The sequence below is a fragment of the Delphinus delphis genome, chromosome 16 (genome assembly GCF_949987515.2).
Source record: "Delphinus delphis chromosome 16, mDelDel1.2, whole genome shotgun sequence".
In the NCBI taxonomy this organism is placed as follows: Eukaryota; Metazoa; Chordata; class Mammalia; order Artiodactyla; family Delphinidae; genus Delphinus; species Delphinus delphis.
In genome coordinates, this window is record NC_082698.1 from 56,058,660 (window position 1) to 56,083,122 (window position 24,463).

The 24,463-nt window shown below is 46.5% G+C and overlaps 1 protein-coding gene across 16 annotated transcripts in view; it reads left to right on the forward strand.

Annotated features, from left to right (window-relative positions):
• KCNMA1 (potassium calcium-activated channel subfamily M alpha 1) overlaps positions 1-24,463 on the forward strand; it is a 739,336-nt gene that overhangs the window by 598,969 nt on the left and 115,904 nt on the right. For 14 of the 16 annotated variants that reach the window (XM_060034718.1, XM_060034719.1, XM_060034720.1 and 11 more), the window contains exon 18: positions 4,462-4,538. In XM_060034718.1, coding sequence (XP_059890701.1) covers positions 4,462-4,538 — 77 coding nt within the window. Of the gene's footprint in view, positions 1-4,461; positions 4,539-14,933; positions 15,108-24,463 lie in introns of all 16 variants that reach the window. The other 2 variants (XM_060034733.1, XM_060034732.1) reach the window with 1 other exon arrangement.

Here is a 24,463-nt window from a genome sequence, read left to right on the forward strand (position 1 = left end):
CATCGGAGGTTTGAAGGAAACTAAACAAGTTTTGTAAAAATGGAAAAGTAGATTATGATGATCTAGTATTGAGTTTTCACCCTCTGCTGCAAAAAGGCAACGGAAAAAGTTAATGGATTGTAGCTCAGAGAAACTTTCAGATGCAGTGTTTTAGGAAAAGAGGAGTGAAAGCCTCCAAGCGTTCTCATACTCCCTTCATTTATCAAATGTGTGTAGGTCACTCACTTCTGAGACCACTGTGTATTAGGTGCCAGGGAAGCAGTGGTGAACAGTGGGGAGAAGATGCTGCTCTCATGGGCTCACGTTCTGTGGGGGAGAGAACTGCAGTTTTGTTTATTCGTGGTGCAAAGAATTAATGCAGCTGCCACTGGTTTAGATTGGAGGTAAGTGACGGCTGCTCTGAGGGAGAAAGATTTGAGCAGAGATGGAGGTGATGGGCAAAGAATCCATCACACAGGGATCAGAAGGGAAGAGGAGACACGGTGGGAACAATTTTGTCATGTTCAGGGAACCTAGGGGAAGAAAGTGGGCTAGATGAGGTTAGAGGGAAAGGCAGGAGCTCGTTTCCATAGGACTTCTTACAGAGGTTGTGTTAGTATAAAATGGAGTCATGGGTGGTTTTCAGCTGGGGGTGATGTAGTCTGATCTGTGTTATTAAGAGGTGTTTCCATCTGCGTGGTAGAGGTTAGGATGTAGTAGGGTGGGAGAGGAGGCCAACAGACTCACGGACTAGTTCAGGTGGGACATGATAGCTTGTGCTAGATTGGTGAGTGGAGGTGGAGAGAAGTAAGAGCAATTCAGGATATATTTTAGATAGTCTGTAGGACCCACTGATGAACTGGATGGAAGAAGTGAGGGGAAGAAGAGAAATCGAAAATGGAGCCTAGATTTGGAGCTTATGCAGTTGGGGGGATGGCGGCCCCATCTTACTGAGATGGGGAAAACTGGGGAAAGAGCAAGTTTGAGGTGGTAGGAAATCAAGAATTCTATTTGGACTAGGATAAGCAGGCAGTACGTACTAAACATGCACATGGAGATGTCATAGAGCCAGCGGGACCTGAGATTCTGGCATTCTGGGAAAAGGTGAGGGCTGGAGATGGAAATTTGGGTGCTGTATCAGTGAGGGTCCTGGCGAGAAACAGATGACACACTTAAATGGGAAAAGGGAGGAGAGTTTTATGAAGGAACCATATAAAGCTGTGGGCAGAGAGTTAAGGGAAACGAACAAGGGATGGCAAAGCACCCCAGAGCTAGCAACAGAGGGGAGCCACTCTCAGCCCTGGATCTGCAGACTCAAGGGGAAGGAGGGCTGTCAGAACCCGGAGAGAGAGATTGTAGTGAAGGAAAGGCTGCCTGGCGGGAGCCGCGTCCTTCAGTAGGGAAATGGCACTACTACCATTTCACGACCACCCTCCAGTTTCCTGCTGTCCCCTCCCATTGGCCAAACAACAGGAGAACCCGAGGACAAGGAGATCCTAAAGGCCAGCCTTGCAGGATGCAGTTATGGTCTTGATGCTGCATGGGGCCAGGTCACCAGCTGTTTGGAGAAGGGGTGGGAGGAGAGGGAGCGGTGAGGAGGGCAGAGAGGATTGACATGGGAGGAGAAGGTACGGGGGGTGGGGGGGCATCCCGAAGAGTGTGAAAAGGCCCCCAGAATCCACAGCCATGGATTTCAAGTGAGATCAGTCAGCAGAGAGGCGTGTCCTTTCCCCAGCAATGCTCAGCTGCTTGGGTGCAGGTGTGCAGTAGGGCGGGGCTTTGCCAGGTGAGCGTGAGAGGCAGAGATGCATGGGGAAGAGAATGGTGCCTGCAGAGAAGTACCACCTGGCAAAAATCAGCTGGAGCTTAGGCACTCTGCTCCCTTCAGCTTGGGGGCCGGGGGTGGTGTCTCTAGGTCACCACTCATTAACTTTACCTGTCTGGCCCTTCGAATATTTCACTTTCAGAATCCAGCTTTAATTCATGAAGTAATCATACTTTGTCTTTTCAATAGTCTCTTCAGACTCATCATCCTCTCACTATCTCTTTAGTAAAGATGTGTTAAGACCTTGGACTCTGGCACTAGACTGTGTGGATTTGAATCCTGGCTCTGCCACTCCTAGCTGTGTGCCCTTGGGCAGGCCACTTACCCTCTCTGTGCTTCAGTCTCCTTATCTGTAAAACAGAGATAATAGTATCTCCTTCAAAGGATTGTTCGAGGATCAAATATGTTAATGCTTATAAAATGCTTAGAACAGCTCCTGGCCTATAATCTGTGCTCTATAAATGCTAGCTGTTATTTTTGTTACAATTATTATTATGTGTAGCATCAAATGGGGGAGAAAATGGCCAAAGGAAGTGGAAGCAAAATCACTTCCTCCTTTCCTGTCCTTCCCCTTTCAGGGCAGGTCATCACTGATTGCGTTCTTAGCCACATTGTCACTCAGACAGTCAGCTACCTTTCCTTTTTTGCAAGATGGATAAGAACTGGCATTTAAGTAGTGGATGAGCTGATAGGGTGGGAAGAACTTTGGGCTTGGATTTAGAAGTCCTGGAGTCGGCCAAGGTCCAGACAGAATGACTTTGGGCAGGTCACAACAACCTCCTCGATTTACAGATGAGGAAGGACGGTGAGTCCCAGGGACTTTGACTGCAAGGTCTGCAAGACCTCTCCCAGATCGCAGAGTCTTAATGTTGGTTCCCAACCAGTGCCAGCCATAAGTGAAGTCCTGTGAGAAAGCAAAAAGGAACCAAGAATAAAACGGTCAAGAATTGTGTTTATTTCTTTATAGCCCGGCTCAAGGAAAGACTATGTTTATCCCTGGCATTCAGTTGCATGTTGGGAATGGTGAAGGTGGTGAGCCAAGGATTTTGTTAATGCCCTTATCCAGAGGGCTGTTCCAATGAATTTTATCACAGTATCCCCCAGTTTTGAAAGGACATAGGCCCCCAGTGCGATTCTTCTAGGCCCTGTGCATTTTATTTTGTTCCATTTATTCCTGTGCATTTTATTTTTAATTAATTAATTAACGTATTTATTTATTTATTTTTGGCTGCATTGGGTCTTCGTTGCTGGGCGCGGGCTTTCTCTAGTTGCAGCGAGCGGGATCTACTCTTCATTGTGGTGCGCGGGCTTCTCATTGCGGTGGCTTCTCCTGTTGTAGAGCATGGGCTCTAGAGCACAGGCTCAGTAGTTGTGGCACACGGGCTTAGTTGCTCCACGGCATGAGGGATCTTCCCGGACCAGGGATCGAACCTGTGTCCCCTGCAATGGCAGGCAGATTCTTAACCACTGTGCCACCAGGGAAGTCCCTATTCCTGTGCATTTTAAATAGTGCTCCGGGGCTTCCCTGGCGGCGCAGTGGTTGAGAATCTGCCTGCCAGTGCAGGGGACACGGGTTCGAGTCCTGGTCTGGGAAGGTCCCACATGCCACGGAGCAACTAGGCCCGTGCACCACAACCACTGAGCCTGCACGTCTGGAGCCTGTGCTCCACAACAAGAGAGGCCGCGACAGTGAGAGGCCCGCGCACCGCGATGAAGAGCGGCCCCCGCTCGCCACAACTAGAGAAAGCCCTCGCACAGAAACGAAGACCCAACACAGCCAAAAATAAATAAATAAATAAATAAATAGTGCTCCAATGACCTTGTTTTGTCTCATCCAGAATATCTCCGACACGGCCAACAGACCTTGTAATCATATATTAACATTTGAGTCACAGGAGAGGATTTTCTTGTTGGTTACTTCCTCTGGGTCTCCTTCTATCCAGCCCAATCCTATAATACCCTCTGCCCACCCCATCCAAAGGGTCACATGAGCTGTGCTCCTTAGTAAGAAGAAAACCTTCAGTGATGATGTGTTCTCAGGCCTGGATGATATGGGAGTGAGTCCAGCCAGTTTGGGAGTAAATACGGGCTATGATACCCCAGAAGGAATTTGACAGAGGGCCCCTTTGACTTTCCCTTTCCACCTTCCTCCTCAACCTCTCTCGCTCTGGCTGACAAGAGAAGGTGCTTTCCAAGTGAGTAGGCTAATATTTTTATTTGACTGAGGAATGTCACCCTTGTGCCCCTTTAATACCTATTTGACCAGACCGTGAGGATGTCGAAGATGTATTTAACTTCCCGCCAAGGGCCCAGAGCTGGCTGCCCATGTGTTCTGACGAGCAGCATTTAGAGCTGTTCTCCAAAATGAAAGAGGAGCGAGCAGATGTGGTGTGTCACGTCAGCAATCTCTCTCCCAGCTCCTTTTCAAATAAAAGTTTATGAAGAGAAGCACTAACTCAAATCGCAGAATCCTATGTTTGAAATAAATGGTCTCGCAACAAACATTTCCGTCTGTAAACGTCTAAACCTTTCAGAAGATTAAAGGAAATTAGTGCTGGCGTGTTTCATTAATTTGGCACCATAGTGGAGGAAATGTGGTCCTCATTTCACTTGGGTGGATTATGAATCGTGTCAGTTTTTCCATTCTTTTCCTCCAGGGCATTTTTTTACTGCAAGGCCTGTCATGATGACATCACGGATCCCAAAAGAATAAAAAAATGTGGCTGCAAACGGCGTAAGTAGTGTTTCTTTCCCCCTTCCCTCCCTCTTTCCTTCCTTTTTTCCCCAAATTCATTTCCCTTCTCCTTTTCCTTTTAAAGAAACACTAAACATCAAGCGCGTTCTTGAATACGTTTATGTTTCACCCTGCAGTTTAAAGAGACATGAAATTAATACCTGTCCTCACTTGATCAGAGCAGAGGATGGAAAATCACCACCATCAACACCTCGGCGTGAACCTCATGCCTAATCCCCACTTCTTGACTCTGAAGGGATGCCTAGGTAGATGTGTCCAGTCAAATAGAGCAAACGCAGTGTATGAGAAGGAGGGCAGCCAAGGCCCTGGAGGAGGGAGTGGTTTTGCATAGTGATTTCCGGTGGATGGGAGGCTGTCAAGTGTAAAGATGGCCGTGCTAGGGCTGACGGGAAACTGGGTCTGAGGATTCGGTCTCCCAAATGGGAGCTGACTCTCTTTGCATTTGGGATTCCTGCCAGTTTGGGTACCAAAGGCCAGAGTTTTCAATTGTGATACCCTCAGACTGGCCCAAGGAAGGAACTTGGTCATCACCAATGGGCTTTATTTGCCATTGCCCCGGTGACCAGCCTCAAACACCATTGCTCTTTGGGGTAGACTAGATTGGGCTTGATAGCTCCTGACGTATCGTCTCAGACTCCTTACAAAGCAGCTTGCCACTGGGACTTCTTGAGAAAGATATGGTAAATCAGGAATGGTGGATGGTGAGCTCTCGAAAAACTGGGGCTTAAAGTGAGGTTTGCAGTCGTTCTGTTGCATTGCCTAATAGAATTTGTTCACAGCCCTGGAGAAAACAACGATAGTGATGCCTTCCTTCCCATGGTGATTTAATGTTTCCAGAGCTCTTTATGATCATTATTTTTGTTATTCCTCCCCATAACCCTGCGTATCTGGCAGGTGGTGTTATTAATCCCATTTTACAAAAAGAGGAAACTGAGGCTCCAAGTTTCGTGGGAGGATGAGATGGCTGAGGGTCACACAGATCCAACAGACAGGGGTTCAGGCTCACCCGAAGGCTTCTCTTGGTGCCGTGCCCTCGTCTTTTTTCTAAGAGAGAAGAAGGTCAAGGTGGGTGAAATTGGGTCTGATGAGTAAGAACCCAACTATAAAGGGTCACCCCATAAAATACTTTTCTCAAGCACACACCAGACAGAAGAGCACCATTCCTGAGGTACGCTGACCAGAGCAAGAGGTTCTTTCACAGAAGCCGTAAAGGGGAGCACAGGAAATACAAAATCGGTGAGACATAAACACCATTCTGCTGGAGCATGGAGGAGGCCCTCAGCCTCATGGGCAAATACCCAGAGAAGCACTCTTGGTCTAGAGCAGTCTCTGTAGAAATCTTCTTGGGCTGGTTCCCAAGCTTGGGGCAGCTTAGGTCCACTGTTCTGCTCCCCCTTCTCCACTGACTTAACACACATGGCCCCCTCCACCCAGCTCTGACACCTCACCAGAATGAGTATCCATACGTCAGGACAGGAACCTCTAACTTCTTGGGGCCTAAGAACTCTCCAGTTCCGACAACCTACCAGGAAGAGCGTCCAAGGGCCTATAAAGGCACAGAACAAACTCACTCCCCAACCAATCCCCCAAACTCCGTAACTCAAAAGACCCTTCTCACCAGGCAGTGCTCCCGGCCCAGCTCAGTTATCTGTAAACACAGAAACACAGCTCAGCTGACCAGGCATCACCCAGCTCACTCCCATCAGAAGGAACACAACATCCCAAGGCAGAAGTACATGAGAGAGAGTAACAAATGCAAGAGGATGAACCCATGTCAGAAAACACTTGTAGTGGAGAGGGTTGGGGAGTGTAGGAGAGTATTGAGGCCCATAACCCTTGACCAGATACTTGCCGGAGAACCTGGCCCCGTGGGGGTATCAGTGAAATGACAAGGCTACTTTCACGTGGCGATCAGTCATTCACATGTGTTCGAGTGCCTTCTTTGTGCAAGGCGCTATTCTGGGTGCTAGGGATGGAGCAGTGAACGAGATAGGCCCTGCCCTCCCGAAGCCTTCACTCTAGTGAATGGAGGCAAGCAATGATCACAGCAATAATTAAATGCCTTCAGACAGAGACAAGTGCTCTGAAGAGAGAGGAGACTGCCTGAGGGTGTGAGGGACCTGGTAGGGTTGCTGCTTTAACTAGAGAGGTCTGGAAGACCTCCTTTGAGAGGTGACACTGAAGCTGAGACTCAGTCCAGGTAGACAGAAGAGCAAGGGCAAAGGTAGGGATAAGTTAGTGGTGTTTGAGGTAAGGCAGGAAGGCCAGTGGGGCTGGTGGGATTGGGGAGAGGGTGGTAGGAGACGAGGTCAAAAAGGCAGGCAGGGGCCATGGGAAGAAACGGGGTTTTGGTGTTACGATAAATACAGCCATTGGAAGAGTTTAAACAAGTTAATGACATCATCAGTTCTTATTTTAAAGGGTCTCCCTGGTGACTGGACAGAGAACAGGCTCTAGGGAGGCATGAGTGGAAGTGGCAGGAGGAAGAGTGAGCATCTCTGACTCCTGCTCTGATGCTGGAATGTTCCTCACAGGGCACTATCTATAGTAGAACCCAGCAGACTGATTTTTAAGTCCCTAGAAATGAGGATTTGGCCTCTAGGATATTTTTCCATCTTGGTTCCAGGCAAACAAACGGCAGCTGACTTTAACTTCGTCCTGGAGAGAGAGGCACGTAATTGTTGGAAATAATTCTGCTCTCCTCATTACCTTTAACGTTGGTTCGGCTAGTGAATCGAATGATCTCCCATCCTGCGCAGCACAGATTGCTACAAAAGGACTGTCCCTGCAAAGCCAAGCCAGTGTGACAGGGCCTTGATCTCTCCCTCTGCACCCCTCTCCCCTCCGTGGGCTCCTTGTCTCATAGACGCCCTCGGCTGTGAGGTTAATGTTTGATACCAATCAGAATTGTCCAAATATCATTCTTCCTCATTAAAAGGTCATAGCCTGTGTTACAGAGGGTGGGTTGCGGATGTGTATGTGTAAATTGTGGTTCGAATAAAACGAATGATTAAACATGAACGTCCTAGGGCATACCAGGCAGGTTAGGAAATTGGTGAAGATAGATTTTGTTTGCAAAGAAACTTTTGTTAGAAGTAGAGCTAGAATTATTAATAATGCGGGGCAGGGGGGTTCCTGCCTTTGAATGCACGTTGCCTGGTGCCCTAAGTTGGAGAGGGCAGCTGACCCATAGTCAACTGCCCAAACCTGTTAGGCCAGGTATTAATAATTCACCCTGGAATGATAAGTTTCCGGGAGGGCAGAGCTGATGACATCAGTGGTCTTTATCTACAGTTTTCTAACCCTCCCCTCCCAACCTGGCTTTTCCCTTTCCAAATAACCCTCCACCCAGCCCCCAACCTCCCCATTCACCTTCATTCAACAGCCTTAAACATCTCGCGTCATACTATCTGGAGAAATGTCAAGTATGCACACTCCATTTTTGGAAATTCTCTGGTAGTATAGTTTAACTTTTGCATTTTTCCCCATTTCTTCATAGTTCTCCATCAAGGAAGAGTGTCAAACTCAGCTGTCTGGCCAAGGAGCAAGTTCTCAGAATCTACTATTTACCTATTTTCTTTTTCTGTATAACAAACCCAGTCTAATGATTTACATTTTCTCCCCCAGCCTCTAAATATTTGCCAAAAGGTGGACTCCTAGGGGACAAGTCATGTCTAAATTGCTGTGTTTGAAGGAATTTTCTTTAACTTCTAATCATTGACATATTTGTGATTTATTTTCTTTCTCTTTGCTGCCTTGGAATACTGCCCCTACTCTATTTTAACTGCACACTGGTAGTGATATATTGTGAGTAAAACGGGTTCCCAGCAGCCCGGAATCCAGTTCCCCCTGTCTTTCTCTAGAAGAGAAACTTCTTTTATTTTCTGTGCAGTTGCAGTTTCTTTTTTCTTTTGGTATTTATGTTGCATGTAGCAGTGACATCATACCCCAACTCGGTCTGCAGAGTAGCCTGGAGCTGGAGAACCCTGCGAGCAGGGAACCCCTCTCTGTTCATCCACCCTCCCCCCCACCCAACCCCCGCCAGCCTCTTGTCAGCTTCTGGCGCTGTCTTATTTTTCCACTTGAAAATAAGACCTTAACAACAGTGTTTCTCTTGAAGGCCTTGTCTCAGGACCTTTAGGGGACACTGAGTCAGCTGAGGTAATTACCACTAGCTCTAGATGCTTCGTCAATTGGGGTTCATTGTCATGCTTGCCTTTGATAAATTATACTTGGTCTCCTCTGCTATTAAGCTTGAATCCCTCTCCTGACGGAAACACATATGCTACATATATATTCCCACGTTGTGATATATATGATATGTACCAATACTTTATATGTAAAAATGTACATTTTTATATATAAGCGTAGAGATATTTTATAGAGAGAGTGATGTATTTATTACACCATATGTGCCTCTCTATACGAGAAAGCGCTTGAGAGAGAATTAATTGGACACCCAGCTTTGGGACTGTAAGTATCTAAACTGCCTTACTGGAGACAAGTAAGTTCTACAGTGGTAATTATTTCCTGTAGTCTATGAAGCACCTTGCTTTAAAATGAAATTTCTCCCTCGGTAATACCCGCTAGGACATACCTAGTTCCTCTGTGGGTGTCAGGCATCTTGCAGGATCCATTTACTTGTTTACGGAAGAGAAAGATGGCTTGAAGAGAACACTCCATTTCATTAATGAGCTATGTAGAAGCCAGAATGAGTAAATACAAGTCTCTGAGCCCCTGAATTACTCCAGGAATAGGACCGTCTCTCCCAGCAAGATGTGGCCATTGACGAGGAGCTCGCAGGCCAGTATTTCTGTGTGTGACTTAGAGCAGTGCTGCTTTCAGCGGCACCAGCAATGAGCATCCGTCTTTACTCACCTACAAGAGACCCAAGCTGTAGACCAGTCTAGCGGCCCTGGAGTTTGCAGGAGATGTCTCCGCACCTGGTCCTCTCCTGCTCCTTTGCAGAAGAAGAGGCAAGTTGGTCATCTGGTTTGGGCTAGTCTTCACAGTTGGAGGGTACGGAATGCTCAACATACCAACAAAACAAAACAATGACCTTCTTCGGTTCAGAGCAAAATTCTGCCCAAATTGACTCCATGGCTCCCTTTATCTGTAGAACACCTTGAAAAATGACTTCAGGGCATGAACCGCTTTCCTACCTGCAGAGCTGCCTACTGTATCTAATGATCTTTCAGAACTGGAGGGAAACCGTGATGTCAATCAACAAACAACTCTCGTGCCAAATTCCTCTGTCTTCTCCAGCCACAATATGGTATTGAGGGAGGATCAGCTAGTTCGGTGTGCTCTCTGCTGCTGACATTAACCAGCTTTTTCTTTCCCTTCTTTCCATTCTTGGAAAACCACCTGAAAGGTCTTTCTCCTTCCTCCAGAAGCTAATCAGAGGAATTTTGCTAAGTGAAGACATCATTCCTCATTTATAGGACCTGAAAGAACGCTCTTGGATTCCCACTGTCCCATCAAACAAATGCCTTCACCATTCACCTTGGTGGACTTTTTCTTCCATGGATATTTTAACTTAAAATTTTGTTGCTGCCGAGAATATGAAGAGCAGCTCCAGAGTCAAGGCTTGGAAATAAGCCTTCCTTCATTGGGTTGATTTTAAACAGGAAGTTGCAATGTGACAAGTGTCTGTGAATTGAATGGCAGGGTTTTTTTATTCTTCTGCCCCAGTCTTGTCTTGAATTGCTCCATTTGAAACCTAAAATATTTTTTCCCCAGCAGTTGGGAAATGTCACCTGAGCTTTTCAGTTCAGCACTGCTTTTCCTGCCCCTTCCATCCCACCCTGGAAATTAAGATTCTACAGTTGGAAACTGGCTGACAGTTTGGTTGCTGGTGCAGGAGGCAGATGGAGCCGAGAGCAGGATAGAGTCCAGCTCCCTCCTCCATTCCAGGCTTGGCTCCGAAGGGCTAACCAGCAGAGAACCTGAACTTGACAACCCTTTGTCAGTTTGACACAAGGAAAGAGCAGTAACTAAGCTACATCGACAGCAGCCCCTTCTCTACAGGTTTTCTTTCTCATGATTGAGACCTTTGAATATATAAGAAAAGTTGTCCAAGAGTACGTCTGAGAAATCTTCCAGTTCTCAGTCTTCCAGTAAATGGCTTTGATGAAGTCCATGAGGGAAACGCTTTTATTTTGTCTCTACAAATAGCACTAGGAAGTCATAATGGAAACATTGGATGAATATCCACTTCGTCGTGGGGAAGGCAAGCACATAAAAGCTTTTTCTCAAACTGTAAAACTTCTAGGGCAGAGTTCTTGGAGGAGAAAGGTGAGACCCAGGGTCTTGGCAACTGCATAAGCTCTTTGCATCTGTGGCGCCAGTCCAAGAACAAGAACCTGATGATGTGGGCCAAGGAGAAAACTGAGTCTGCAGAGGCTTCTGTTTCTGCCTTCTCCGAGTTAAGTTGGCCAGTGGGGGCAATTAATTGAGCGTAAAGTTCCAAGAGTACTAAGATGGAATGCCAAGTAGCTGCAGCATTAACACCTCTGAGAGACACACTCTCGTCTGTTCCCTGTCTCAGGAAGCTACAGCAGGGCTTAAGGAGACCCAGCCAGCTGGTGCTGTGAAGGGGTCCTTCTCTGCGGACCGCGGCTGCAGAGCCGATGTGCTTGCAAGTTGCCACTTTTGACCACTCTAGGACCATGTTCTAGAACCTCTCTCGCCTTAATCTCCGCTCTTTCCTAAACTTCTGCTGTGCATTGGGAGAAGCCATTGAATTGAAATGACACTGCACGTTTCAATTCTTAAGAGGCACACAGCGTCCTCTCCCAGCTAGTTCAGGTGATCTGTTAACTAGCTGCTCTTCCACACAGAGCCACTAGATGTCCTCACAGATCTACTTAGTATTACCATTGAGCGCCTGGGGAAAACTCCCTTTCTGAGGATTGAGATTGAGGAAGTCATTGGGTGACTCCATAGAAAAGAAAATCAGCAAACACCAGAGGAGAGAGGGTACTTCATGTGGCCAGGGAGTAGATAGGAAACTTACTTCTGTTTTAAATAAATACTGAAACTTTCAAAATTGCTCCTTGAAACCTAACCTTGGGAGTTTTAAGCGGCACTCTGATATCTGAAATTAACCTTCGAACCTACATCAGCTCTAGAAAAGGAAACAATCATGGAGACGTGGAAATAAAATACCGGTGGTTCTGGCTATCCACAATTCACTGAAACGAAACTGAAGGATTAGGAAGCAGAGAGCGTCGAGGGGGATGAGGGATGGTATTTTCCGAAGTCAGAGGTCCACGACTTAATTTTGATATAATTTTATTTTACAACTTGAGAGTATAATTTTACACACAGAGTATCCACTTCTCCTGGAACAGCTACCACCAGAGAGGCAAATCCTCACCCATTTTTAGTTAAAGAGCTTGTTCCTGACTCACAAAATGGCCCAGAGGAAGGCTCTTCCTGGCTGGGACACACATCCTTCAAGCCTGACGGATCGCAACCACCAGATGGGAGGTCAGAATGGGCCTTACCTTTTAAGAAAGCGGACCCAGAAGTATGTAGGTGAAGACACCTGATAGGGGGTCAGTGAAAATGGACTATTCCAGATGTAAAGCAAGGAGCCAACCTCGCAGTTGGTGGCACCTTGGGCTAGACATTGTAGTAATTCACAAAGGTTTGTCAGTGTATGGGGCTCAATCATTTTTAACTGTTTCTGTCCTGTCTTTGAGCCTCTCATCCATCATTCTTGCTGATTTTTTTTTGTTTTTTTCCTTTTTGTGGTGGTGCTTGTTTGTCTTCTGAGATTTCTCTTTTGGATTTGGTGTGACTGTAAAACTGATGACTGGGAAGGAATGGAGAGAAAGAGCATGTCTTCTTTTTTATGCATATACTGCTTTGGAATGTGAGTGCTTACAATTAACATTTAATCTTCTTATAGCAAATGGTTTTTTTGCTGCTTTGATTACCAATTTCAGCTTGTTCCTGCATGCTAACACTATGAAATTTTAGAACAATGCATGGTCTCCGGAAGAGCCAACAATAACAATTGCAAACAGTCCCTGAGAGGCACTGGTTTGAAGTTGTGTTTCCTCCTGAACCCTTATCAAGTAGGAGGTTTCAATCACCCATTATGATGGGCTTACCTCTGACAAAATCATTTTGAAAGTTATTCCGCCCCCATCCTCCCTCCCCTTGTCCTTAAAGGGTATATATATAAGAACTTGCTTTCCCTATCAATGTGTCAGAGTCTGTTATTGTATGTGAACCCAAAATGGCAGTATGGAAACGAAAACCAGGCACTGTTGCTAATGAGAAGCATAGCATTTCAGAGTTTGATGGGCTTCTCTTCTGCTACAGCATTTGATTAAAGTTTTTTCAAAACAATTTATCTACAGCAAAACAAAAAATCATCTTCGTTTCCCTCCTCTGTATAAATAACAAGTCAATATTTCCAGTAAAAGAACTAAGAAGGAAAAAAAACAAGCAAGTGGTCTGCGAGTTGTACACCAGATCTGGATGCATTTAAAATAACTTTATTTTCATGTCTTCAACTGAAGACTGTTTTGCCTTTCTCGACTTCGACAACTGCTGTTTGGGGTGTCTGGGCAATCCCACCATGCCTTCTAAATTCTTCTGATTCAAATGCTATAGTGGAACTTTTTCTTTTTTCTTTTTTTCATAAAAGCTAAGCTGAGGAATGATGTCCCACGCAGTGAACAGGGCTGGGGCTGCATGATGATGATCTGAACAACTGACTAGCTAGGATGCTAAAAGAACATGTCGCTAAAAGTGTGAGCCAGGATTACGGGAATGGAGTTGCTGCTGGAGGGATCTCTCATTCATCTGCCCCAGTGCCTGTTCCTCACAACCATAATGTTACCCCTGCTTGACCAATAGACTGTATGGCACGTCATAAAGGTCTTAGAACAGGACTTGACCCATTGGAGAGATTTAAACCCCTCTTCCTGGTGACTGTAACATTCAAAACCACTAGCCATATTTTAAAGTAAGAGTGCAACCATTTCTCCACTAAGAAAAAAAACAATGGGGGAAAAATGATTTTCACGAGGGAAGGTGTGGGCACAGGGAATAACACCTCTCCAGTTCAGCTGACTGTTCGGCTGTGATGCTTGGAATAAACATGAATTCTTCTCCCATCTTGCGAAAGGAGCAGGCAGGTTCATGCTAAGGATAAACCAAGATGTTTGCCTGCTGTAGCGTCACAATGAGGTACAAACAGCTTCTCTTGTACTGAAACATAAATTGGCTTGAAGGGTGAAGGTGCAGGGCCTTGAGAACTATTACAGTGATGTCCAACAACTTCTGTACGTTAGCACCCAAGTTGGATTCCCAGGCAGTGCAGAACCTATGATATTAGCTTGAGAGGAGCTATCAGTGCCTCGCGCAAATCTTAGTAAGATATTTTATGTGGGATCTATTCTCTCATTTCATGTTTTGTAATTTTTCATCTATTTTTGGCCGATATTTTCTATATAAGAAAAAAATATGGTTAACCAATAGCCCGATAACTTTCTGAATTTTTTTTTTTGGGAGGGGGAGAGAAGAGCAGATGCGATTTTCAGATTCTCTCAGCTTCAAGCAGAAAATACAGCCATGAGTAGCTAAATGCATTGCAACAGACGAACATCTCATATGCTTTGGGTGATTTCTTATTTGTGAACTGCCTTTAATGTCAAATAGGCAGTGTTAGCCTTGAGGAGCTGCACTTCTTATATGGACAGATTTGGGTATTTGCTCTGTCAAGACTAAATTTGAATTCCTGTAGGCATCCTGTAAACTCACTCTGGGGAAGTTCAGCAGAGGCATCCTCAGATTCTATACTAACACGTAATCGTTTCATATCTAATTGGATGAAAGCTTGTCCCAGCCTCTGCCTAATGCCCAGAAATGGATGGAAATTAGAAAGCCTACGTACTAGATATTTTTGCATCTTGCAAAAGCCATTTATTGTACGCAATAAGCAATTAATCGATTGGCTGTGTGTATATTTTGTCCTCCTGTATTAATTGTGCCAGGGGAAAAAATGTTGGTTACATTTTTGCTGTCTCCAGTGTGTGCTGCTTCTCATCCAGCAACCCGGTTGTCATCAGCCGTGTCCTTGCCCGTGGTCACCCGCTTCACCCAGGGTAGAAAACTAATGTGCGACAGCCTTGGGGGACTCTACAGGCGATGGCTGTTTTCTCTGCTTTTTCCAACGTACAACCAAAGTGTTACCAACAGTTCTCTCTGCATTTTTTTTTCTGGGTCAAGACTGTTAACGTGAACTAAGACCTGTGTTCAATCCCTTCAGCTCCCTTCCAGCTGCCTTGCTGTGTGTGACCTTGCCATTAACTACCGCTCTTCCTCTCGTCCCATCCAACCCCATGGTTATAGCCAAGATGTCCATCTACAAGAGAATGAGACGGGCATGTTGTTTTGATTGCGGACGTTCTGAGCGTGACTGCTCGTGCATGTCAGGCCGTGTGCGTGGTAACGTGGACACCCTTGAGAGAGCCTTCCCACTTTCTTCTGTCTCTGTTCATGATTGCTCCACCACTTTCCGTGCCTGTAAGTTTAACCCCAGCACATACAGTTCCATGTCTGTGCTGTCTGTGGCATCACCCCCGTCTCGTGTCGTGCCCTGTGGTGCTGTGAGTCAGTCGGGCTGATGTTCTCCTCCCAGTGTATGTGGTGATGTGTTGCCCTCGCTGCCTGTGTCACTGTGTACGTGCTGGGGAGGCCTCCCTCCCTATTCTGTGAACTTGTTGTGTCTCTTGTAAGAGCGTGCAGGCTGTGATATTATAATCCAGTGATACTATTCCTCTCTCCTTTAAGTAAATATGCTTGGAAATAAATGTGAAAACACATCAAATACTATATTGATAACAGAGATACATGGAAATGTATATCTTACTATTTGGGGAAAGGGGTTAGACATCGGATTGGGGCGAAAGGAGGAAGGAAAACGGGTTAGAGAGAACAAGCCAACTCTGGCATGAAATTGCTTTTAGTGAGCTTGGATACTTTCCAAAATATAACAGGGTTTCAATGCAGATGGGTTTTTTTGGTTTTTTTTTTTTTTTTACTGTGTCCCCCTAACCTGTATCTCGTTCCTCCAGTGCCAGATTGCCTACTATGCTCTGAAAAAGAATCTGCCAACCTATACAGACCGCTGGTTTCTAGAGCTTCCCCTCAAAAAGATGATTCATTCAAAGGATCAGTCCATTAATATCTTTCATTTTTTTCTAGAAATATAGCCCCCTGTTTAAGGTATCTTGTAGCGACTGTGATTCCAAATAACAACAAAAGTCATAAGCCGAGAAGCTCCGTGGTTCCCTCGAGTCCATCGTGGAGCCTTAGGGTCAGTCTTTGCCCCCCGCAAGTGCAGAGGCGTTCAGGAGTCTCTCAGGGTCTTGCAGTGGCAGCTGGCGAGGCTGAGCTACACCAGGTTCCCGAGCACCTTTCCCTGCCCCCACGCTATCCTCGTCTTCAGCATGGACTTTGCTTGGGTTTACTGACGTGGTACATGGGTGATGCTCCTGAAAGCTCCAGCTTGTTCACTGAGGGCCCTCGTCTAAGGGCAGAAGAGGTTGTGCTCTGCTTGAGGACTTGGATACCTTAAAGTATGGCTGTCGCCTTATTTTCACATTTTTGGTAGCATGGGCGGTGGAAGACAACCCCTCTGTGTTCATCCCTTCCTCTTGAAAGGACCCGCCGCGTTTGCTGGTAACCATATTATCCACTCTCTTTTCTTCCAAGTGCCCAGAGCGGGCTGAGCTGAATTTTCACCAGCAGCAGTTAATTTACTCTGGCAACAAGGAGGGAAAAGAGCCTGCGGTCCCAGCATGGTGTGCTTGTGCGGCAGTGATGGGGCGTCCAGGGCTGAGGGAGCCCTCACATCACTGTATGCAGTGGAGTGTGCCATGCCCGGTGCTGGTGTTGGAAACCGCAGTTCAGGTCTGAGACATTATTGTGCTTGGAGCGGTCGTAGAGGCATTTGGAAAAGTTCCATCTAGGACCAGAGAATCATCATCGTCTCTGATTTATGATTCACTGCCCCATCAGAACAGGGCCGAGGGACAGGATTCATTTTTTTTTTTAAGTGATACTGAATAGACGTGGTGTTGAGAGGCATTTTGGACTGTCCCATCATATTGACCTAAACTCCTAGGAAGGAAATTTCCTTTAAATCTTCCTTGCGCACGCCATCGTACATGCCCTTACTCCTTTATTCTCATCACACTTCTGTCTGGTTCATATGACACCACCAAGGTGAACTCGGTCACAACCATACAAAGCATTTGTTTGTCTACGATGTATGGCAGGACACCAGGTTCAGAGACAGGAGCTGGGGAGGGGGAGTGGAGGGGTGAGCTGTGGTGGCCCAGTTTGGCCACATCTCTTTGATTGATGGTGGTGAATGTAAGCACCCGCCCCCTCGGTTACCCGTCTAGGGCACAACTTCTACTTTCACGTAACCGCTAGGCTCTAAAACCTTGGCCAGAGATCCAGTGGAGAAAAGGAAGGAGCCACTCAGGCTCTAAACTAAGGCCTGTGGTCATGTCTTGGCACCGGCCACCCATACCAATCACAGCAAATCTGTGTCCCCTACGTGAGGCCCATGATACCCAGTGTGTGCAATTTGCATCTTATCCAGGAGAAACCATAATTGGAGGGATTTCTCAGCTCTGCAATTTAATCCAAGTGTTGATGGAGGCCAGGAGGAGAAAAACTTGGGGTGGGCTGGTCCCGTCTTCTCAGAAACATCCTGGGCATGAGACTGCTGTCTTTCTACCCCTCCAGCATCAGCTCCACCGTGGAAAATGTGGAGCTTTGGGCTGTGTGTCGAAGGCGTAACTGGTACTGACAGCTTGGGGGGTGGGAGTGGGAGTGGGGGTGGGGTTTGCCTCCTCTGTTTTCATCAGTCTCCCTGCCGTCGTCACTCCGTCAAACAAAAGCAGATTTCATCCATCCCTGTGTGAGTCCGCTCACCTTTGACCATTAATAATAAGTTAGAAAAATCCATTCCAATTTGATCCCCTTCGTGGGCCCACATAAGCCCTTCTTCTCCAATTAAAGAATGTCTACGTCTACGCAGAATTCCTCTGGCAGGGCTCCAATAGCAATCCCCGGGCTTCCCTCGCTGGTGGTGGGGTTGGGTGGTGCCCATTGGACAGAGCTGGTTGCCTCAAAGAGCGGTGGTGAGAGTGGGCTTTTCATTAAATATGAGCAGATGTGAAATGTAGAGGGCTTGACAATTAGAAATGGCAGGAGAAGGGCCCTTGAATCAAAGTGAGGTCAGATGGGCGGATCAGATTACTTCTCTTACATTCTTTAGTTGTTCTGAAAATCATTTTGAATTAGTGTCAACGGAGCCGTGATGGGGTTTGCCCTTTGTCTTTTATGCTGGGGCTGTATTGTTTCCCAAGACACTCATTAAAGGTCATTATATTATTACAGAGCTTGCTTTGGTCGCAGTTTCCCAGTTGAGCCTGTGTGCTCTGGGGACTGTCCGATTCCTTCTCTTTTGCCTTTCGTCTACCTCTTTACTGTTTTTTTTTTTCTTTTTTTTCTTTTAAGGGGAAAGATTTCCGTTTTCAAGGGACGGTAAATTGAAACACAAAGTCCCATTATGTGTTTTCTGAAGTGGGAAGAGAAGTAGCCAGTTCCCAGAGGAGTGGCAGTATATTAAAAGTGTTCCCACAGTCTTAGAACTCTGCTTCCTAACAGCAAGCCCTGCCTGCGTGTACCTCTCCTTGGAGGTGTGGCCCATTACACGTTCCCCTTGTTGCTAAGTCACATGCTTTTCTAACGGTTGTCTCCTTCTGTTGAGCGCACGGGATGTCAGGCCACACTGTGCTGACAAAAAGGTTTGCAGAGAAGGAGGACCCCTTTACAGAAGACTTAAAAAGCAGTAAGAGAAGTAACGCAAAGAGTGACCAGTAAGGACTCATCACAAGACCATTCGATTTTGGGCAAGACTGAACCATTCAACACGGTGGGCTAGAACTGGTGTGCAGAGCATCATTTTTGGATCGTTCCAATTTTGTTTCTACTTCGGATGGTCCTGGGCAGAAGTACCAGCTCTCTTAAGAGACGCTAAGATGGTACGGGCCCCAGACTTCCCACAAGTAGCTATGTTCTAATACTGTGAAACATAAAAAATATATGGCTTAAAAAAAATACATATATATATATATATATATATATATATATATGTGGCTAGCGACATCCACACACCCATCAATATAGATTGAGATTCTGATCTATTCCACTTCCCCTCCATATAATTTTGTAAAATAGTACCTTTTCTCTGTTCAGAATTTATTCTTGTTATTTCAGTCTTTGCTCGATATCTGATTGCTAAGTCTAATAGAAAGGGGCAATTAAAATTATGATGCAGTGACAACATAAGACCCTATTGATTCAGACCTGCCGCGGACTGCCTGACATGATGCTGGTCACAAACCGTCAGTAACCCTGACATGAACAAATGAATCATGTGCTCGAAGAGAAACAGATCTTTAAATTTGTGCTTGGAGGTAGTTTTAGCCAAAGGACCTGTGTGCTCACTCACACCAACCTTTCAATTTACTAATAGGTTAAACCTGCACAATTACATACACCCACTTGCAAACTACTGTAGCTAATTTTAAGTGGTGCACGACTTTTCTTTCGGGTGTAAATATAATACAAGGAGGCATTCAACTCCAATGGTTCGGTCGAGAGGAGAAGTCCAATACAATTAGGTTGAAAGGAGACATACCAAAATCAGTTTAGTGTGATCTTGAGTCTTGTCAGATAATAAACAAAAATCAGCGTATCCCGAGTAGCCTTTGGTTTGTACAGGCAGAGAATTAACATTGTCAATAGAACTAAAGTCACTCAAGTAATGGCATCTCGAAGTGCATAAAATCAGATACTGGGGCAGGGAGTGCAAATAGCTCTAGGAAAGTGTCTATAATAGGACACACCCTGTGCTGACAGTCTCCAGTGCCTGTTGCAGGGAGATTTAATTTAATAAGCTGCCTTTAAAAATCAACAGCCCATTATCATCTCTGTCCTTTTCTGTAGGTATAGTTTTGGGCGACTTTCTCAAGCTCCCCAGTCCTAAGTTTTATTTGTTTATTTTACTCTGGACCTTGAAAACAAAGACTCTCTCTTCCCACTACCACCATCAGTGATAGAAAGTAAGAAAACGGATCTCTCTCTCCCTCTCTCTCCCTCTCTCTCTCTCTCTCTCTCTCTCTCTCTCTCTCTCTCTCCCCCCCTCCCCCCTCCCCCTCTCTCCCCCCCCTTCCCCCCTCTCTCTGTCTCTGTCTCTCCCCCCCCACACACAACATCCATTTACTGCTGCTAACACTAAAGCCCGCTTTGGATTCTGCCCTAGCTCTTTAGCTACCCTTACCCCATGTGTCTTGATTTGGCCATTTGCGCTTCATTGCAGGAAGTGAAAACAGGAAGGCAACTTGGCCTAGGCAACCATTTAATCATTCCATGAATAACGGACCTGGGAGGGCATCTTAGGGCACTTCTGTTAGAAGGCAAGGCTCCTTCGATCTTTCTGGTAGCCATATTCAGCAGCGGGGTGACACGAAGCACGATGCCTTCCTACTTGCTTATATGGTGGTCAGCTCATTGTAAGGCAGCCATCGTGCTTGGACACAGTTTCCTTTGAAAAGAATCCTTTTAATTGCCCGTCTCTAAAGAGCTCCAAACAAACCATGTTTTTATTCATAATAAGTAACTGGTTTTTTTTCAGTCTAGTGTCAGGTGAAGTAATTGACTTGCATTTTGAGACCCTGTTGTACTCTCCTCCTCCAAAATGGTTGAATTCTTAAAGATAAATATGCTGTGAAGAGGTACCACATGTAGATGGAAGAGAAAGGGAGAAGTAGGCAAACAGCCAGCTTTTCACAAGAAACCCTTTGAAGCAGAGCTGGGAGATAAGAAGTAGAAAGGTCAGAAGGAGGAAAGGGTGCTCTGTGTTTACCCCCATCACTTGGACACCTCCCTCCCCAGGGATATGTTGCTTTAATAAGTGACTGGGCTCCTCAAGGACGAACCAGAAAAGATGTTGGCATGCCACAAGTAAGCTAGGCAGAAGTCCTTATGCAAGGTGACATGGAAATTATGTTTGCATTTTTATTTCAGGACAGTGGCCAGTTGTCACCATACTCACCCTGACAGCTCCTACCACCAGGCAGTGGACTCTGCCTCTTACCTCCATGGAGGAGGGGAGAAGTGGCCAGTTAGCTCTCCATCCCCCCACCCCCTGCTATCTCAGGCGACAGATGCCAGGGCCAGCCCGCCTTTCACTTGAGCTTTCTTGTCAAGGCTGTGCCTTGAGCCCAAATCCTGACCTTTACTGTATGAAATAAAGTACTGATGAACAGGCAGAGGTTTAGAATTAGAGCAGGCTTGGAGCAAATGTCAAGGCCATCTCTGCTTCCCTCCTCCACCTGCACCAGGAGCCTGGATTAGACCCAGGCTGGAGTTGGCAGCGCCTTAGGCTTTATGGGTCTGGGGAGACATAACTTATTAACAAAGAGTTATTAAATTTTTATCAATTTTACAACACAATGTAAATGCTTCCCATGAATCTACATTGTATTCATTATCATTTAAAACGTTAATTAAGTCAAAGTTGCATTTGATTTCTCTCTAAATGGCCCTTTGGGAAGAGGCTTTTAGAAACATCTGTGGGAGCGCGCAGCTCGTGGAGACAGGGAATCCCCCAGCCCACGTTCAGGACAGCGCCCTGAGTTGATTGCCGTCGCGTGTCTGTGGCTAATTTGTTGTGATGCGCTGGGGCATTGTCTTGAATTAGCATCAGACCTGCGATGGTATAAAGCCATCGGAGAGAGGCTTGCAGGGCGGCGGCCCAGGCTGCACCGCATCCTGCCTCCAAATCCCATCTAGACGGAAATGAGCAGTTGATCGGCAGCGTTCTGGTCTCAGTCAGACCTGGGGATCCTCCCTTCTCACACGGTGCCCGTCATTTCAGTTGGATGCTCCTTGATCTGAGGTGGACATTTGTCATCTGGCCCAACAAATTTAGGACATCTGCCAGAGGGCTTACAGGCAAGTTCTCAGGGCTTGGGCTCTTTGATTCGCATTTAAGCCTAGAAACGATGGAGCACAGAACAGTGTAATGGGAACCGTTTTCTGACTAGAGTGGATGTAGAGATTACAGACAGGTCATACTCATCGGTGAGGAGGAAAGAAGAGTGAAGCCTACTAAGATTTGCTGAAAAATTGCTTTCCTCTTCTGGGGCGAGGTTGACACCTCTGCTGTTAGTGTGTGTGTATTCCTAGGAACCAAGGCTCATGGGGTGGTGCTGGGAAATGGCCAACTGCTTAACTTGGATTCACGTTAAGGCTAGACTTAGTGTCTACTCTTACTGTATGCAGGGGACTCTGCCAGCCCTGCAAGGGGGTGTGTGTATGTGGATACGTGTATGTTAGTTACTGTTGTTATTGTCAAATTGAACTCACACGTAGCATTTGCTGCATTGCAGGCACTGCTCTGTGCCCTGTACAGATATTATTTAATCCTTACCATGGGGTAGCTAGTAACTGTTATTTGCTATTGAGGCAACTGTAAACTGAGGCATCTGTGCATTGACAGATGAGGCAACTGAGGCACAGAGAGGTTAAGTGACTTGCCAAGGGTCACATAGCGAGTCGGTGGTGGGGCTGGCATTTGAGGATAGGCTGGACGGTTGGTTCTTCAGTCTAGGGAGCAGACTGAGTTACTCATTTCCTTACTCAGTTGAAGAAGATGGGTATGTCGGTCTGTCTCCAAGGAAGGAGAAGAAAGACGAGGATTCCAGTCCTGAGAGCTGGAGACAGTGTGGGAGGCGTTGTGAGAGAGGGGGGCAAAGTGCTCGGCAGTGCAAAGGCCCAGAGGTCACCTCCTGTTGGTCAGCCGAGGAAAGGCCCCACAGGAGAAGACAGTTCAGATGTGCATTGGAGGATGGGAGGCAAAGGGTATCCTGCCTGACAGCATGAGAGAGGGCATGGCAGTGGAGGGGCCTGCCGACGGCTGGAGCCCCCTGTCTAACAGCTGGTCACCCAGTTTGGCTGGAGCTTAAGACCTGTGCCTGGGAGCAGGGGGAGAGGAGCCTTGAAAGGTGAGCAGGGCCCTGTTACGGCACTGTGTTCACACGTAATGCAATAGAAAGCATTCAGGGTATTTGATCTGGGGAATGAGCCACAGAGGCTTTGTTTTGGTAGGATTTCAATGGCGGCTCTGGGAAGAGGGGCTGGAGCTGAGGGCCTCCGGAGCCATCCTGTGAGGGTGGAGAAGACCAGCAGGGGGCGGGGGTGGGGGTGCTGGGGCGGGGGGGATGTGCTAGGAAGAGGCAGGAGTGAGTTGCTCCAAGAAGCCTGAGGAAGGAAGACGATCTAACAGCCTCTAGGACTCCCAGCTGAAGCACATTATCCAAATACAATTCCAAGAAGTTAAAATCATTTTAAAGAAATTTTAATTGATGGCGCTGAAGCGATTGAATTCCATTAGTTAAATTTCTTGAGCTTAATTCTCCCCAGCTGACTCAGCAGTCATTGTGCTTCCCACTTGGGCTCTGTGGAGTCGTTGCCTTATTGGAGAATTTCCTGAGATCTTGGCTGGGCCTGGAGACCTGCTGGACTGTCTCCACAGCCCCTGGTGTTGGGGATCTAGTCCATCTTTTTTTTTTTTTTTTTGAACCAGTATTTCTTCTTCCCTTACCAGCCTCTGCATTTCCAACAAGACCCACATCTTGAGTGTGTTGATGGGGGCAGAGCCAGGCAGCTCTGAATCGCTGGCATGAATGGCCTTGAACCAGGCTGGGCGGCAGAAACAAAGCAACGAGAGCCACCAGCTGGGACATGTGGCCAGCCCTGAGGGTCGTGGCTCGAGCTGCCTGTGGTGGCTTCAGTTAGAGCTCCTGGGAATTCTTTTTTAAATCCCTGTGTATGGCAAGGTGACTTTCTCCTCCCATCTTAGGGAGACAGCTTGTCTCCTTCCATCTATGGAGGGAAAAAAATAATAAAGTGCTTCACATCCCATTCACTGAAAAATCCGCTGTTGTTTCCAACCACCATCGGACTCTGGTGGAAATACAAAACACATTTCCTGTGAAGTACGGCCACACAAAATCCGAGGAAGTCGTGTGGCATTTCTAAGTACCGTGGAGCAATTTTCTTTTCCTTTTTATTTCTCTGTGCACAAGAATTTGATCTGCGTTCGTTGTGTCTGTATGTCAGCACCCATGACCGGGGATTTATGCACACCTTTGACCCCAGAGGGTCATTGAAACAGCACAGAAGAGCACGTGAGTCCTGAGCTCCCTCTAAGTGGTGGAGCGTGCGTGCTGAGAATGCCGACTCCTGGCATTCTCTCTGAGGTTTTCTCCTGAACCAACATTCTTTTCTTTTTTTTTTTTTTTTGGCCATGCCGCACAGCTTGTGGGATCTTAGTTCCCTGACCAGGGATCAAACCCACGCCCCCTACAGTGGGAGCACAGAGTTCCTAACCCCTGGACTACCAGGGAAGTCCATCATGTTGAATTACCTGGGTAATCAAGGAATCTTCCATCCTTACATTTCCTTACCAGAGTTTTGCTTCCCTAGCCAAACACCTTTCCAAGGGGAATCTAACTGGACAGAAACAAGTTCAGCATTGTCAGACCCGCACAGTTGAAATTTCAGAGAGCATCGAAAAGACCTTTTTATAAATAGTCAGTGCCTTCTTTGCAGAGAGCTTCTAGACAAGCCTGTAGGTTTTTTTGTTTTTTTGTTTTTTTTCTTACTGAGGAGACATTCTTCTGATCCCCAGCTCAGATGAGCTGGGGAAAATGTCTGAAGATTCCAAGGTGGCTTCCTTCTCTGACCATTTCACGTGCTCATCCGCGGGAGGAGCTGTCCTCCCACAACCG